Raw genomic sequence first — 15727 nt, forward strand, 5'->3', positions numbered from 1 at the left:
CTCACCCTCTCTCCAAGTGACCCTCTCTCTAGGTGGGCCAGCAGTGGGCAGCAGCCACAGCAGCAGCACATCCCAACGCGGACACTGCCCAGCAGCAAGCGGCCCTGGCACTGCCTAGCGCTATTGTCCTGGAGGCAGTCCGCACCCGCCCCAGGGCTCAGGCTGGTGAGGCTAGAAGGACACAGGGCCTGCTCACCAGGGGTGCCTGCTCCAGAGATGGAGTGAATGGGCTTGTTTGGTTCTCCGTCCTACTCTTTCCAGATCTTCTTAAGATCATCCCAGTTACCTGCCCACCCGCCAGCGGGACAGCGCTTCACCTTCATGGCCCCATCTGTCCACCAAGAAAAGGGGCCATTACTCTGCAATCCACAACACCCACCCCAACACTCAGAGGCCCTTCCTGCTTGGTTCAGTCCTCTACTGTCCAGTGTCCATAGTCTTGCTTTCTCACAAACCCTCACAGAAAGTCTTTCTTGCTATTGCTACACAATAAATGAATGAAGCACGGGAAAGCACCTAGCACAATGGCTGGTATACAACAGCCACTTAATATATGATTAGAAAAAAAGGAAGAAAAGAAGGATGGGTGGATGGATAGACACCAAGACAAGGGGTCCCAGCAGCACCCTTGCCTCTACTCTAGGGATCCCCTCATTCCTTATCAGAGCTTCAGAGCTTTCAGTCTCCTCCTCTCACTCTCTCTTTTTTTTTTTTTCCCCTGGCTGCACCTCACATTTGCAGGATCTTAGTTTCCTGACCAAGGATCCAACCCGTGCCCCCTGCAGTGGAAGTACGGAGTCTTAACCACTAGACCACCAGGGAATTCTGGTCTCCTCCTCTCGTTTATCCTTTTCTCCCTCCTCCCAGACCTTTTCTCCTGATTCCTTTGAACTTAGGACCGGATGGTATCCTCTGAAGGTCAGAAGAAGACCAACCCAAACTTTCCTTCCACTGTCATCCCAGATCTTGGTCATTTTGGGGAAAGAAAGACTAGGCGAATGGCAGAGGATATTGAGGCTGGTGGCTCAAAGGCTCATAGAACAGAAGCAGTCTCCCCTTTCTCCGTATTTTGTCTCCCAGGCCGAGAGATGAGGAAAACAGTGACATACATGAAGCCCAAGGAATGCCAAAGCCTTGACTTCGGCTTCCTGTTCCCCGGCGGGCAGCAGAGGATGGCGGAGCCGACCCAGAAGAGTAAGAGCCTCTCCAAGCAAAGTCTAAGCTCTCAGCTGTCCTTGCTCCTCCACTGGGTATGTCCAAACCAAGACCTCTGGAGAAGTCACGTGGTGCTCAGAATGACCTCTGCTCCAGCTGCAAGTGGCAGCAGCCCCTTCCCCAAGGTGGTGCAGCCTCTGTCCAGGCCCTTTGTTTAGGGACCAGAAGGCCCCCGGAGGGTTCCACTGGGTTTCCAGTCATCTGTAACTTAGGCCCTGGACAGCAGAGATTCGGAGTCATAGGCTGCAAGGGGCACTGAGTCATGAGGGATGGGCTCTAAGGCTGGGAAAAGAGGAGAGAGAGGGTTCCTGGCCATGGGACTGAGAAGAGGGCTTGGGATGGTCTCAGCCAGGCTCTGCTTCCTTTATGAGCTTCCATAGACGAGATCAAGGCAGGAGGCTAAGGAGAAGGCGGCCAAACGGAAAAGCTAACGCCAAAGCCAGAAACATAACACAAAAAGACATCGCTGAACACACAAAGGCACTTAATCAACGCTTGCCTGATGAATGAAGATGAGACACCGGACAATGGGGGTGGGCACACTGGTGAAGCAGAAGAGGGGTGCTAAGGACCATAGGGAATAAAGTCGGGCTACCCTGAGACCCAGGGATCCTGGACCCCACCCTACCCCCCACCCCCAACCCAGCCACACCTGTCGGGTCAGGAGAGAAAGACAAGCAGAGACGGAGGGGGGAGTGATGCAAACAGACGGGCATTTGTGCAGGCGAACAATAGCTGTGCCAGGACTCCCTGCCCTCCTGGCACAGGGCAGGCCGGCTGAGTTGGGAGGGGGGCAGCTGCTGCCTGCAGCCCCTCCCCCACCCTCCCCCAAGGAGACATAAACAAACCCAGAAGGGTCCAGCCAGTTCCTCTCAGCCATTCCTCTGACCAGCTCCAGGAACCATGACCAATCTGCTCTCTCAAGCTCCTAGATGATACTTCAAAACACAGACTGACGCTAAGAATGGAACTACTTCCTCGCATCCAGAGTGCAGTGAGCCCCCTACTTTGGTGGCCATAATTCAAAACAGTGACACAGAGCATCTGGGGACAGGCAGACGGACACAGACACACACGCACACCAACACACAGGTCATGTGCACGCATGGGATTCATCGCTTCAGATCTGTCCTCTCCCCGGTTCCAAGCTCAGGGTTCCAGGGAAGCCAGAGGGACTGAGATTGGACCCCTCTTTAAATCCCTCGGGCAGCCCTGGCAGGTCCTTCTCTAGGCAGCATCCAACCCCCTGCAGTCACTCAGTGACTTCCTTAAGCTTTTGGCTCCCTTCCCCCATCCTTGCTTCTCCCCCTCCCCTCAGCTCTTTCCCTAACCTCCAAGAAAGGCCCCTCGAATCTTTTCCTATTCCCCCAAAAGTCTCAGCCTCCTGGGAGACCCCCAATCCCTCAACTTCCCCTGCAACCTACCAGCACTCTCAGCTCCCTCCAGGGCTCCCCCAGCCCTCTTCTCCGGCTCCAGTTCTAGTCCTGCACACAAAGCCAGCCATCTCTCCAACACTCAGAACAAAGAAACAGTCTCTCTCCTTTCTCCCCACCACACTCCAAATCTGGGGTCCTTGAGATTCCAGGGACACCCCCCTAGCCTCCAGGGCCATCCCTGATCCTCTGGCCCCTGCCCTCTCCTAGGCAGGAAAGGACCCTTTGTTCTGAGAGAGGAGACAGTTAGGGTTTGGGGGGAGGAGGGAGGGAGGAACAGGGGATGAAAGAGAGAAAGGGACCTCTGGGGTTTGGGGCCTATGGAGGTAGGAAGTAGAGCAGAGAGAATGAGGGGGTGGAGGACTGAAGATAGCCTGAAAGAATAGAAATGGAGTGAAAAGAGAGAGGAGGCATGAGGAGGGGGAGCTGCACAGAAAGAATCTAGGAGGGTGGGAAGGAGAAAGGGACAGGTTCGACTTAAATTCCTCCTACTTCAAGGAGGTCCCGGGGAGGAAGGCAAGGAATGGGGGGGGTCAGGACATAGCTCTGAACCATCCCCCCAGATAGGTAGCAGGGGAGACCATCTTCCTCAAATTATCTCATTTCCAGCGGCCCCCCTCTACTTCCCACCGCAGTATAAAAAGAAAGGAGACAGCTGGTGTGCTTGGGGGAGGGGGAAGAGGGGATCCAGGGTTTGTTGGCTAAGAATCAACTCCCCCCTTCTGTAACCACAGCTTTCCGGAGGTGGCCCTCCCCTTCCGACCAGCCCAAACTGACAACCAACCTCCTCCAGTGGCCTCTCTGCCCTCTCAGATCTACCCACTCAGCCCCTCACATCCCCACCCCCAGTCAGACTCCCAACCCCCCCAAAACCAAGGCCAGCCCCAGGATAGAAAAAGCCAAGCTTCTAGATTCCCAGTCCCCCCAACTACCAAAAAAAAAAAAAAAAGGCATGAGGACCCAGGTATCTGGCTCCCCAACTCCTCCCAATAACGGAAAAGGGACCCGAGTATCTAACTTCCCAGAACCCCTGTCTATAGCCCCTCTCCAGGTCTGCCCCTCGCCGGTGCCCCCATGGCTTTCCCTTTTAGGGTGGAACCAAGTTTCCGTGGTTTCAAAAATCCTCTCCACCCGCCTTGGCTCTGCTCCAGGGTCTCAGCTCAAACGGTTGAAAAATAAACAGACTTTCATAGCTGGGGCCTGGCCTGGCGCAGGGTTGAGAAGAGCCTGTCTGCCACCCCACTGTTCCACTGCACTTCAGCCATCTCTCCTCTGGCCCTCTGTTTGTCTTAAGCCCTACCCAAATCCCCAGTTGCTTTCCTGTTAGCAGAATCTCATCCCAACCCCCGAAGGAAAAGTTCCAGGATGGAACCTCTCCCAACTTAGCCTCTAGATAGGTAGCCAGGCTAGGAGCTAGGAGGGAAGTGTGGGAAGGGGTTTCCACCATCTCTGAGGACTCCAAAAGGGTACTGCTCCCATGCCGGTAGACGGTGATGGTGATCAGCATAGGCTGCGCGCCAGGGCAGGACACTGGGATTGGAAAGAGGCCAGAGATTAAACCAGCTATGGTCTGGGTCTTGGCCTTTCCCATAATGGGTACAGTGTGGGTGCCTTGAGCAGCTGGGAGGTGCTGTCTGCATGCACAACCTTCCTCCCAGCTCTCATTTATTCACCTACAAGTCAGCTTCATCATGTCCTGGGGGCTGAGGTGTGGAGAGGTCATGGCCTTTGGGAGTGGGCCTGGGTACCCAGGCAGAAATAAAGGATACTTGGAAAGGAGTGGCCAAGAGCTCAAGATGGGGGTGGGGGCTAGGGTAATTATACATCCAGACTCCTGAAATGGTAGGTGAAAGTCCCAAGATAAAGAGTTAAGAGAGCTGGGGTGGGGAGGAGGGATGAGGGCACAGGGCCAAGTGGGTCAGCCTAAAGGTTTCAGGTTGTTTCAGGCTGCAAGGGCCAGGAGCTTGGAAGCTGGTGGGGCAAAAAGGGATGGGGGGGACCCTCTGTGTTTCAGGAACAGGGGTGCTCTGGGCCCCAAGGATGGAAGAAAGGATCCTAGCTACACAAAGACCTCTGCTCCCTTCACCTGAGGGTGATGGCTTGGGGGAAAGTAAGCCGTCCCTAAGCTGTCCTGACCCGTCACCCGCCCACCAGAGAGAAGAACTGAATCACAGCTGGAAAGTCCATCTGCGAGGAGAGGAGGAGCTGACTGCTGTCTCGGAGGGGTGGTGATGGTGGTGGTGATGGTGGGAGGAAGCCGGGAAACCACCCCCTCCCACCCCTCCGCCGGATGGCGGGGACAAAGAGGGAACGATCAAGCCAGCGACTGCAGAGTGGGGGGATACCGAGAGCAAGCCGGTGGGACCCTGGCGGAGGGGGTTCCGGAGAGATTTCGCCGCCCCCACCCCCCGACACACACACCTCCCTCTTCCCGCTCTGTCCCTTACCGGAGCAACTTTCTTTCACGCGGCCCAAAACACCCGGTCCCGCCAGATCGGAAGCCCCTAAACCCCAGGTCCGCTGGCTCCCGGGATCCCGGCAGAGAATCTGCTCGGAAGCTGGAGGCGCGGGTCGCGTCTACTGCTCCCCCAGCCCCCTCCCCACTCACTCACAGTCCCCACCCACCCCGTCCCGCCGCGTTCCCGGCCGACGCTCCGCCCGATTTTGGCGCCCAGAAAGCAGGCGGGGAGACCCGGGGGCGCTGCGGGTGCCGGAGATAGAAGGGCGCCCTGAGGACCGCGGGCGAGAGGGACAGGGGTTTCAGAGCCCACCTTGCTGGCCAGCTCTTTGCTCCGGTCGATCCGCGCCCGTGTGAGGGATTCGATCCGAGACATAATCCGATGGGGGCGGGGGGAGCCCAGGAGGACGCGGCGCGGACCCTGGCGTCCGGCTGTTTGGGGGGGAGGGCGGGGGAGGGGTCCGACCCGCACGCGTCGGTCTTGGGGACAGGAAGTCTATGACTCCCCTCGCCCAGCACCCAGCGCCAGTTCCTCAAACCCGAGTCTCCACCCCCGCCGGAGCTCAGGAAGGGGGGAGGCGGGGCGGAGGGAGGGCGGGTGCCGAGCGCCGGACGGGACGCCTCGGTCCGTGGAGGGGCGGCTCGCACAAGTACAAGGGGCCGTGGACTAGCTTGCAGGGCCCCTCTGCCTGTTTGCCCTCCAGCGCCGGGCGCCTCTAACCCCAGACGCCCGCCTCCTGGCTTCGGTTTTCCTAAAACCCACCCTGGCCCGCCTCGCAGCCCTCACCCCACCCCTGGTCTTCCCTTTCCCCTCCTCCTCCCCCTCCGCAGTCCATCAGTCTAGAAAGACTCGCGGGCCGGAGGATTCCAGCCGCCCCCAGCTCTCCAGGGAACCCGGGACCAGTTCCTTCCTGGCCTTCTGGGCCCATCAAAGCAGGCCACAGCCGCCGACCCCTTTTACGATTGGGGGCAGGCGTGGGGAGAGGGCGGAGAAATCAAAGGGGAACTAAAGGGTGGATCTTTAGAGGGCCTGAAAGGGAAGATTCACTCCTGGAAGTTGAAGAATCTGAGAGGAGAGCATTCTTCCACAAGCCCCCAACTCTCTGGGGCCCTACAAGACCGCCCTCGGCCCATCCTCTTCCCTCCTACCTCTGCCTCCACTGACTACTGGGGTGGTGGAGGGGAGGAATTCACCACTGTTACAGAAGACTAAGAAGCTGAGGAAGTCCTTCCTTGTGTCTAACCCCAGTTCCCTCTGTTGCAAGTTAGGCCAGAACCAAAAGACCAGCAAACAGCCTTCCCCAGTCAGGGACAGTTGGAGTATGGCCATTCTCTCCACAAGAAGGAGGGGTGGAGGAGGACATTCTTTCTGGACACTCTGCCCCAGTCTGAGTCAACTTCCAACTTTTGGGGAAAATTCCTCCTCCACCCTAATTATAATCACTCACATTGAAGTTCATTTCTGCCTCTCAGGGTCTCCCATGTCTCTGGGAGAAACAGAAGTACAGAGAGTCCCGGGACAGAGCATCTTACGTTTGCAGGGTCCTGCCTGATTTCTGGTCCCCAAAGGTGTGGAGGAAGGAGGGAGGGAGAGGAGGCCCAACCCAGATCCAGCGGTTCCCTGCCCGGGTTCAGCAGCAGGGCCTGGCTGCAGGTTTCAAGCCCAGCTCAGCACTCTTGTAGGTGCCAATTTTAGCTTCTGCCACTATTTTGGGCTCCACTGCCTGACCACTGGCTGAGCTAGTTGGGCTCCTCACCACCACACTGCTCCTCTGGCTTCCCCTCCTGCCTAGCAACTCCTTCACCTCCTTCTTCACCCATTCCCCTGTTTAGGATCCTTATATAGCAAAGACCAGAAAAAAAGGAGAGAAAATAACCATGCCCAGTTCTAGGCTGGATGGAAATTAGAAAGCAGAAAGGACTTTCCCAGAGCCATGAGGGAGGCTGACTCCCCCAGGCTTGTACCTGCCGGGGAGACCTACAGGAAGGCCCTAGGAACTCCCCCAAACCAGCAGTCTTGAGGCTCCTGGGCCCAGAACCCCAGACTTACCTCCCCCCAGTGGGCAGCCAGGGCTGAGGAATGTACTAAATTTAAAAACAGACCGCCAGAAGCCGGAATCCTGGCCTCACAGCTCCACCCACTAGGGGCCCTGAGACAAGGGGTAGGCTGAGACCTCGGCTTTTCTCCCAGGCCTGGGGTGGGAGGGTGTTTCAAGCTAAGGATGGAATCTTAAAGGGCCAAACTCCAGTCTGGATACCCAATAAACCCAGGACCTGAATCCCAGAGTTATGTGAAGGATCTCAGTCCCCAAACTCAATGTAGATGGTCTCTGTGAAAGGAGAGGACTTAATCTTCCAACCCTCTTCTGTCTCCTACCCCAATCTTCAATATACTGTCCACCCATCTGCTCTTTGTTACCCTGCCTCTCACCCTATGCCCTCTTCTTCCTCTTAAGAGATGAGTAGTAGTAAGGAAGGGGACTTGCGGGGTGGGTAAAGGAAACCGGTCTACCTTTAAGAACACCTGTGCTTTTAGTGAGCTAGGCCTGCAGCTTGACTTAATTTCCATTTTCTGTATCCTCTGGAACAGTGAACCCTTCTCCTTTCTCCTTGGCATCCCCTGCCCCTTCTTCCAAACCATTTTCATCCCAATCCCTGCTCCTCCTATCCAGTGATGCCGCCCAGATTTTCAGAAATTATTTTTTTAGATACACAAAAACAAAAGCCAACCCTGATTTCTGCCAGAATCTAAAAGTAGCCACCACTTTCTTTAGCTCATTTAACTTGACAGATATGTCCCCCACATTTCAGGGGTAGGGAGGCCATCCCAGGGAAGAACATGGTTGTCAGGGTCTTGGCCAGTAGGTGAGCAGAGAAAGCCACAGGGATGCCTGGGCCCAAGTCTTACAGTGCCCAGGAGGAGGTTTGCTTTTCTTCTTATTACTTTGGACCTTGTGTATTCTGGGAGGGGATGATTAAGGCATTATTGACTCCAATGGCCATCCATCAGAAATGGTGGAAGAAGCGAAGAGAGGGGATAAACTATTACGTAGGTTTACTGACAGAAGCAGAGACAACAATATATAGTCAAAGCTCTAGGTTTGTAATACAGCTCCACCTTTTGCTAACTGTGGGATCTTGGGAGAGTAACCTAGGCTCTAAGTTATCTTGTCTATGAAACAGAGATTAAGGGGCTTCCCTGGTGGTGCAGTGGTTAAGATCTGCCTGCCAATGCAGGGGACACGGGTTCGAGCCCTGGTCCGGGAAGATCCCACATACCGTGGAACAACTAAGCCTGTGCGCTACAACTAGTGAGCCTGTGCTCTAGAGCCTGCGAGCCACAGCTATTGAAGCCCGCACGCCTAGAGCCTGTGCTCTGCAACAAGAGTAGCCACCCCAATGAGAAGCCTGCACACCTCAACGAAGAGTAGCCCCTGCTGGCCACGACTAGAGAAAGCCGCGCATGGCCAAGAAGACCCAATGCAGCCAAAAATAAATAAATAAGTTAATTAATTAATTTTAAAAATAATAACAAATGTAAATAAGAGCTTTAAAAACAAAACAAAACACAGAGATTAAAATATTTATCTTTGCCGAGTGTTATAAGAATTAAATGAGATGACCTCTGGAAAAGTGTTTTGTCAACTCTACAATGCTAGTCAAATAGGAAGGAATAAGCTACTTCCTTCTCTCACTGCTTGACTGAGCTTCTCTCCACCCCCACCCCTGGTGTTTACCTTTTTATGGCCCCTATCCTGAGCTGGGAGGAGGGGGAAGAAGAGATCTAGTGATGCAAGCACACACATTCATGAGGGTGGAAGCAAGATGGACCAGGAGATGACAGAGAAGGAAACAGGAAGACAGAACGAGAGTCCTAGCAAGGAAAGGCAGTCGACTGGGACAATGTCCTGACGATGCTTAGCTCTTTCCTGCTGGCTGTCTGGGCTTCAGTCTCTGCCCACTTTCTCCTTCATCCCCTCGCCAAACTGCTAGGCCAAGGGCGGGCAAATGCAGACCAACTGGGATCTGGATGTCCCCTAGACAGCACCGACTTCCTCTACCATTCCCACTGCAGGAAAAGAGGGTGATTCTACCGTCAGACTCTCCTACCCTGAACAGAGAGGCTGTGGGGAAAGGGACTCAGACCCAAGGTCTGGGTGTTGGCTTTGTTCTCTAGAGAGCTCTGCTCCGCCCTATGGGAGAGAAGAAGCCTCACTGTGCCCACCTCGCCCTGCTCTCAGACAGCCTGATCTCACACTTCAGCTCCCCGCCTGCAGCCTGCAACGAGAAGGAGCTGAGAACCTGGTTTTGTTTCTGCCCTCCGTACCCACCCAGAGGAAGGAGAGTCCTGGCTGAAAGGCTGGCAGAGAAGAGAGCACTGGCATTGCAGGTGGGGCCAGGAGGAGCCCAGGCAACCCTACTGGGTGAGGATCCTGTGGTGCTTCCAGGTGAATCTGATGATGTCTTGTCTGGGGTTTCTCTCAATGTTCAGGAGCTGCCCTGGTGGGAAAGTACATGCATACTTGGGGAAGCCAGGAGAGGAAAAGGGGGGAGTGGCTCATTCTGCCAGCAAATGAAGAGAGTGGAAATGAATTCAAGGAGCAGGCAGAGCTCCTAGTTTCACCAGAGCCGGGGGGTTGGTAATAAGGAAGAGAGCAATGTGCCTTCACCTTCCTGGGGTCGGAACTGCACGTGGCCCCACTGGTACGGTGTGCATGCGCTTCCACAATCACACACTTTCCTGGCTTCCACTCTGACTATGGTCTCATTTCAACTCCTTCAGCTGCCATATCCACCCATAAAATTATGAGTGTGAAAGCACTTTGCAAACCCGAATACTCTCTGAAGAAGTAAAAAGTATTGCTGTAATTATTATGATTATTATGCCCGATGGTTAAGATTTCGGCTGCCCACCTCTCAGCTATGTGGGGCCTCCAGAGAGGGAGGGCTAGGTCACTCCTCAGCTTCTGAGGCTCCTGGCCCATCTCCCCTTCCAGCTGTCTACAGCTGGCTGCTGAGCTGGAGACATAGGGAAAGCAGAGGAAAGGTGATTTACTGGGACAGAAGGAGGGAGACTGGGAAATATACCATGTTCCCTTAAAACTTGAACCATTGCCCTGAGTCTCTGCCTACCAGGGGAAGCTGGGGAGGGGAGCAGATGGTGAGGGGGAGGGGAAGGGAACGGGGGAGGGCAGTGGGTCCCAGCCCTCCTGCTTCCCCAACTCCTACCTTGGCCTTTCCGGTCATGCCCAAGATGAAGCTGAGGGTCCGTCTCAGGGAGGAGCCTGCCCAGGTGCCTGAGCCCCTTTCCAGTTGGCTACAGCTGCAGAGAGAAAAAGAAGAGATGAAGAGATGGAGACGGAGCTGGAAAAGAACAACAAGATACTCCCAGAGATATGGTGGATGAAGTGCCATGACCAGGGGAGAGAGAATGGGGAGATACGGGGGAAAGACTGAGAGAAGGGTGAGGGAGAGAGAGGAAGGACTCAGGAGAAAGAGGCTCCCACTCCCCTACCTCCTGGGATTTCCTAGATATGGTCACTACAGTTTCCCAGGCCCTTCTATTTATGAGGAAAACTCCAGGCTCCTCCCAGATAAATACAGACGCCCCCTTCCTACCTAATCCAGGCCCAATCTCCTCTTTCATGCTGCTTCCCAACGGAAATGATACGGGGAGGGGGGCTCTCCAAGGGGACGTTTTCCCCTCACAAAACAAGAGTCCTGTGTACGACCCTCCCTGCTGTTTGGAAAGGGCCTCTGGGCCTAACGCCAATAAGGACTGAATTTCCTGGGATTTCATCAGCCCCATCCCATGAGCTAATCCCAAACCAGAGCCAGGAGGATGTGTCAGCTAGAGATTTTCAGGACCACAAATCAGAGCTTGGTATCTTAAAGGGCCCATCACTAGCTCACACACCCACACTGTCTTAGAGGGCTGACCCACTCTAATCAGGCTTCAGCTGTAGGAGCCAAATAAACAGGTGCTGATTTTGCATGCTTATTTACATAGATACTATGTAAATCTCCCAGCCTCCACCTCGATTCCTGAACAATATGCCTTCAGCCCCTGCCCTCTCCCCTTGGGGTGCTACAGCCCGTGCCCAGCTCTCCTTAGGGCCACTCCCCATTGGTCGATTATCTCAGCTATCCAAAGCTGGTCCAGGGTCCTTGGTCACTGTCTCTCCCTAAGATTGTGCAGCAGCGAATCTGCCTGCTCTCTTTTCTGACACTGACAACAGCAGTCAACCTCCACTCTCTTATTTAACAGACACCCTGGGGTCTATATACTCCTTTTCTTTCCCTGATTTCTTCTTCATCCCATGGAGCTACCAGGAACCTTCTTAGCCTTCCCCAGCCAATGAGAAGAAGGGGAATTCTATGCAGCGCAGGTAGAAGGATATTTGGAGGTCTTTCATAAGAAACGTTAAGGGGAACAATGTTTCAGGAAACAGAGACCCTTGGGGCTACAAAACCCAAGGCCCAGTCCCATTGTCCCTCCCCCACCTGGGGCTTTGAAGGGCTCTGTGTCCCCCAAACTCACCTTTGGCTGAGGTCAGCGGCAGAGGACTGGGACAAATTCCCTGCCAACACAAAAGGAGACGTGAGGTGTCCAGCTAAAGCCAGACAAAGGCGCCCAGGGCTGCCTCCCCCACACCCTCCACCTGGATCAGGTTCCCAAGCTGCAGGTGCTTGTGACGCCATTCCTGAGGGCGGGCACTGGGGAGTAGGGAAGGAGGGCGGCGTCTGAGCAGAGCAGAGCTGAAGAACTTAGGAGCCAGGGTAACAGAGTACTGGCGTGGTGTGGAGAGGGGGCTGAGAGGCCAATGTCTCAGTTCCTTTTCAGTGAATGGCAAGGGCAGAGGATTCACCCTGAGCTCCCAATGCCTCTTCCTGATGACAATGTACGTTGCGGATTACTGTCCTCCATCTCTGGTGACAGGGGAAGCTAGAGAGCCTCTCTCTGTCCTATGTCCTCCTTCATTGGAGGAAGAGCCTCAGAATACCAAAGTCCTGAATTCCGATCTCTCATTTGAATAAACGCATTTTGGGGTTTCCAAGGGTGTGTGGTTAAACATAATGTGGGACATCTGGACCCTAAACAGCTGGCTCTGAGGAGTGGGCTGAGACAGGCAGAGGAAGGGGCCACCACTGCTTTGCTCCCCACTTTTACTCACCGGCTGGATCTGAGCAGCCCAAGAAGTAATTGATGCCACTCATGGATACAGACTTGGAAAGCATGCCAGTGGCCGAGTGGTCCAAAAGGCCAGCAGATGGGTGACAGGAACGCTGACCCTAGAATCATGTTAAGAATCCTCATGCAAAGGTCAGGCTTCATCCATCTTCCCCCCGCAAGGCTCTTCACTTTCCCACAGCAAAGCCCTTCTTCAAGGCCTTCAGGCCTTCTACCCCTCCCACTACCCATATCTGGAACATTCCACTTGAAATAGTTAAGAAGTTATTCCTGCTATTTAGCAGTCATCACTCTGTTGCAACTCAAACCCAGGCTGCCTTAATATAGAAAATATCTTAGAAAAGATTTACCCTGAATTGTTTCCAGAGATGAAAAACTCAATATACAGAGGTCAGGCAGGTAATGAAAAAACAAACACACACACAAAAAAACTGGGGCAGCCTGGGTTTAAAACAATAGGGAGTAGAAATATTCATAAACCCCACACCCAATCTTTCGAAAATCGCTTTTTTTTTTCTCAAGCCTACATGGAGCATTACAAAAACTGGCTACATATCAGTCCATAAGGCAAAATTTAACACATTTCAGATAACCTCCATCAGAGAGATCATAGGAAACAACCCAGAAATCCCTTTTCAGTAGCTTGGATAAAGAATCTGTGGTATATTTATATATAGAAACATTATTCAACATTAAAAATGAACAAACTACAGTTCACCCAACAATATGGATGAATCTCATGAAAGAACAAAGACACAAAAGATTCATATACTTTGTGGTTACATTCATATAAAGTTTAAAACAGGCAAAACGAATTGATATTGTTTAGACATACAAATAAAGGTGGTAAATCTATAGGGAAAATCGATCTCAAAAGTCAAGAAAGTGGTCCTCTCTGCCAGGAGGGAGAGGGCTATGAATGGGGAGGGACACGGGGGGCTTCTGGGTTTTGGTGGTACTCTTATTTTTTTTTAACCTGGAGTAGTTACATGGTTGTTTGCTTCCTAATTATGCATTACATTGTACATATAAGTTTTATATATTTCTCTGTATCTATGTTGTATTACAATTTTCTTTTTTTTTTTTTTGCGGTAAGCGGGCCTCTCACCGTTGTGGCCTCTCCCACTGCGGAACAGAGGCTCCGGACGCGCAGGCTCAGCGGCCATGGCTCACGGGCCCAGCCGCTCCGCGGCATGTGGGATCCTCCCGGACCAGGGCACGAATCCGTGTCCCCTGCATCGGCAGGCGGACTCTCAACCACTGCGCCACCGGGGAAGCCCTCAAATTTTTTTTAAGTTTTAAACAAATCTCCATAGATTTAGAAATTTTAAAGCACCCTTCTAAATAAACTTACTGGTCAAAGAAGAAATCATTATGGGAATTTAAAGATATTTTATAACAACAATAATGAAAATACTACTCAACAAAACTTGTGGGAGATAGCCAAAATGTATCTCAAGGATAATTTGTCGATTTAAAATGCTTAACTGAGGGGCTTCCCGGGCTTCCCTGGTGGCGCAGTGGTTGAGAGTCCGCCTGCTGACGCTAGGGGACACCGGTTCGTGCCCTGGTCCGGGAAGATTCCACGTGCCGCGGAGTGGCTGGGCCCGTGAGCCATGGCCGCTGAGCCTGCGTGTCCGCAGCCTGTGCTCCGCAACAGAAGAGGCCACAACAGTGAGAGGCCCGCGTACAGGGAAAAAAAAACAAAAAACGCTTAACTGAAAATTAATGAGCTATGCCAGCTTAAAAGGTTAGAAAAAGAACAACAAAACAAACCCAAAGTAAATAGAAGAAAGGATATGATAAAAGCAGAAATCAATGAAGTAGTAACAAATGAAATAGGATCAATAAAGCCAAGACTTGGGCTTCCCTGGTGGCGCAGTGGTTGAGAGTCTGCCTGCCGATGTAGGGGACACGAGTTCGCGCCCCGGTCCGGGAAGATCCCACATGCCGCGGAGCGGCTGGGCCCGTGAGCCATGGCCGCTGAGCCTGCTCATCCAGAGCCTGTGCTCCACAACGGGAGAGGCCACAACAGTGAGAGGCCTGCGTACCACAAAAAAAAAAATTAAAAAAAAAAATAAAGCCAAGAGTTGATTTTAGGAACAGGCAAATAAAATAGACAAACCTTTGATAAGGGTGATGCACAAATAAAAGTAGAATGAAAGGGTGGACCTAACTAGAGAAACAGTAGTGACTAGAAAGATAATGCTATCTACAACTTAATGCCAGTAATTTTGAAAATGCAAACAAAATAGACAAAATCTTTAAAAAAACAAACAAAATATATATAACTTACCAAAACTGAATCTAGAAGAAATAGAAAGTCTGAATGGTCCTATTAAAGAAATGGAATCAGTAGTTAATCTTTCTATAAACAAAACAAAACACACCAGGCCAAAACAGTTTTATAGTCAAGGAACAGAGCTTTCAAGGAATAGATTACTGAAATCTTATACAAACTCTTCCAAAGCATAGAAAACAAAACCAAAAGCTTTCCAACTCTTTCTATAAGGCAAGCATAACCTTGATTCTTAAACTACACACAGACCATATGACAAAGGAAAATTATGGCCCAATCTCTCTTATGAAAAGTACAAAAATTCCAAACAAAATATTAGCAAACTGTAATAGATTTTAAATAGCTACAAATTATTTGCAGCTCCTACCATCAAGAAGGAGTCTATTTCTTCACTCAGTCACAGGCTGGCCTGTGACTTGCTACGATGAATAGAATGTGGCAGAAGTAGCATGATGTGATTTTTGAGGCTACACCTCAAGAAAACTTAAAGCTTCCACTCATGCCCACTTGGAATGCTATTGCCACATGAACAAGCCCAAGCCTAAGCCTTCTGGAGAAGCCATGTGGATAAGAACCAAAGTATCACAACGGGCAACCTGCCAACCCACAAGCATGAATATGTCTGTCCTTGACCATCAGCCCTATTCAGCCACCAGACAACTACAGCCACATAAGTGAGTCCAGGTGGAGCCAGCAGAAGAATACCCAGCTGAGCTCAGTCCAAATTAACCACCCATAGAACTGTGAGGGGGAAAAAATGGTTGTTGTTTTAAGCCACTAAGTTTGGGGTTGATCTTTTATGCAGCAATAGATAATTGATGCCACAAATAAAATCCAGCAGTGTGTAAAAAAGATAATCAATCCATCATGAAAAAGTCAGACTTATCCTAAAAATATAAGGGTGGTTTAAGATGAGGAAAATCTTTAAATGTAATTTACCTCAATGACATATTAAAGGAGAAAAAACATAACCAACTCAGTAAAAGCAAAAAAATCATAGGATAAAATCCAACACTCACTCATTGTAAAACCAAAGACCTGGCAGTTACAAATGGAAGGAATCTTCCTTAACTGGATAGAGTATCTTTTTTTTTTTTTTTTTCGCGGTACGCGGGCCTCTCACTGTTGTG

The 15727-nt window shown here is 51.8% G+C and overlaps 1 protein-coding gene across 4 annotated transcripts in view; it reads right to left on the reverse strand.

Moving 5' to 3' along the window:
* Positions 1-15727, reverse strand: part of ARHGEF2 (Rho/Rac guanine nucleotide exchange factor 2) — a gene marked incomplete at both ends in the record, with an annotated part of 41235 nt that overhangs the window by 17635 nt on the left and 7873 nt on the right. For 2 of the 4 annotated variants that reach the window (XM_079698007.1, XM_079698006.1), the window contains one exon: positions 5420-5482. In XM_079698007.1, the coding sequence (XP_079554133.1) occupies positions 5420-5482 (63 nt within the window). Of the gene's footprint in view, positions 1-5419; positions 5483-10335; positions 10430-11647; positions 11688-12281; positions 12400-14594; positions 14634-15727 lie in introns of those variants that run through there. The other 2 variants (XM_079698004.1, XM_079698005.1) reach the window with 2 other exon arrangements.

The sequence above is a fragment of the Hyperoodon ampullatus genome (assembly GCF_949752795.1).
Source record: "Hyperoodon ampullatus genome assembly, chromosome: 2".
NCBI classification, from domain to species: domain Eukaryota; kingdom Metazoa; phylum Chordata; class Mammalia; order Artiodactyla; family Ziphiidae; genus Hyperoodon; species Hyperoodon ampullatus.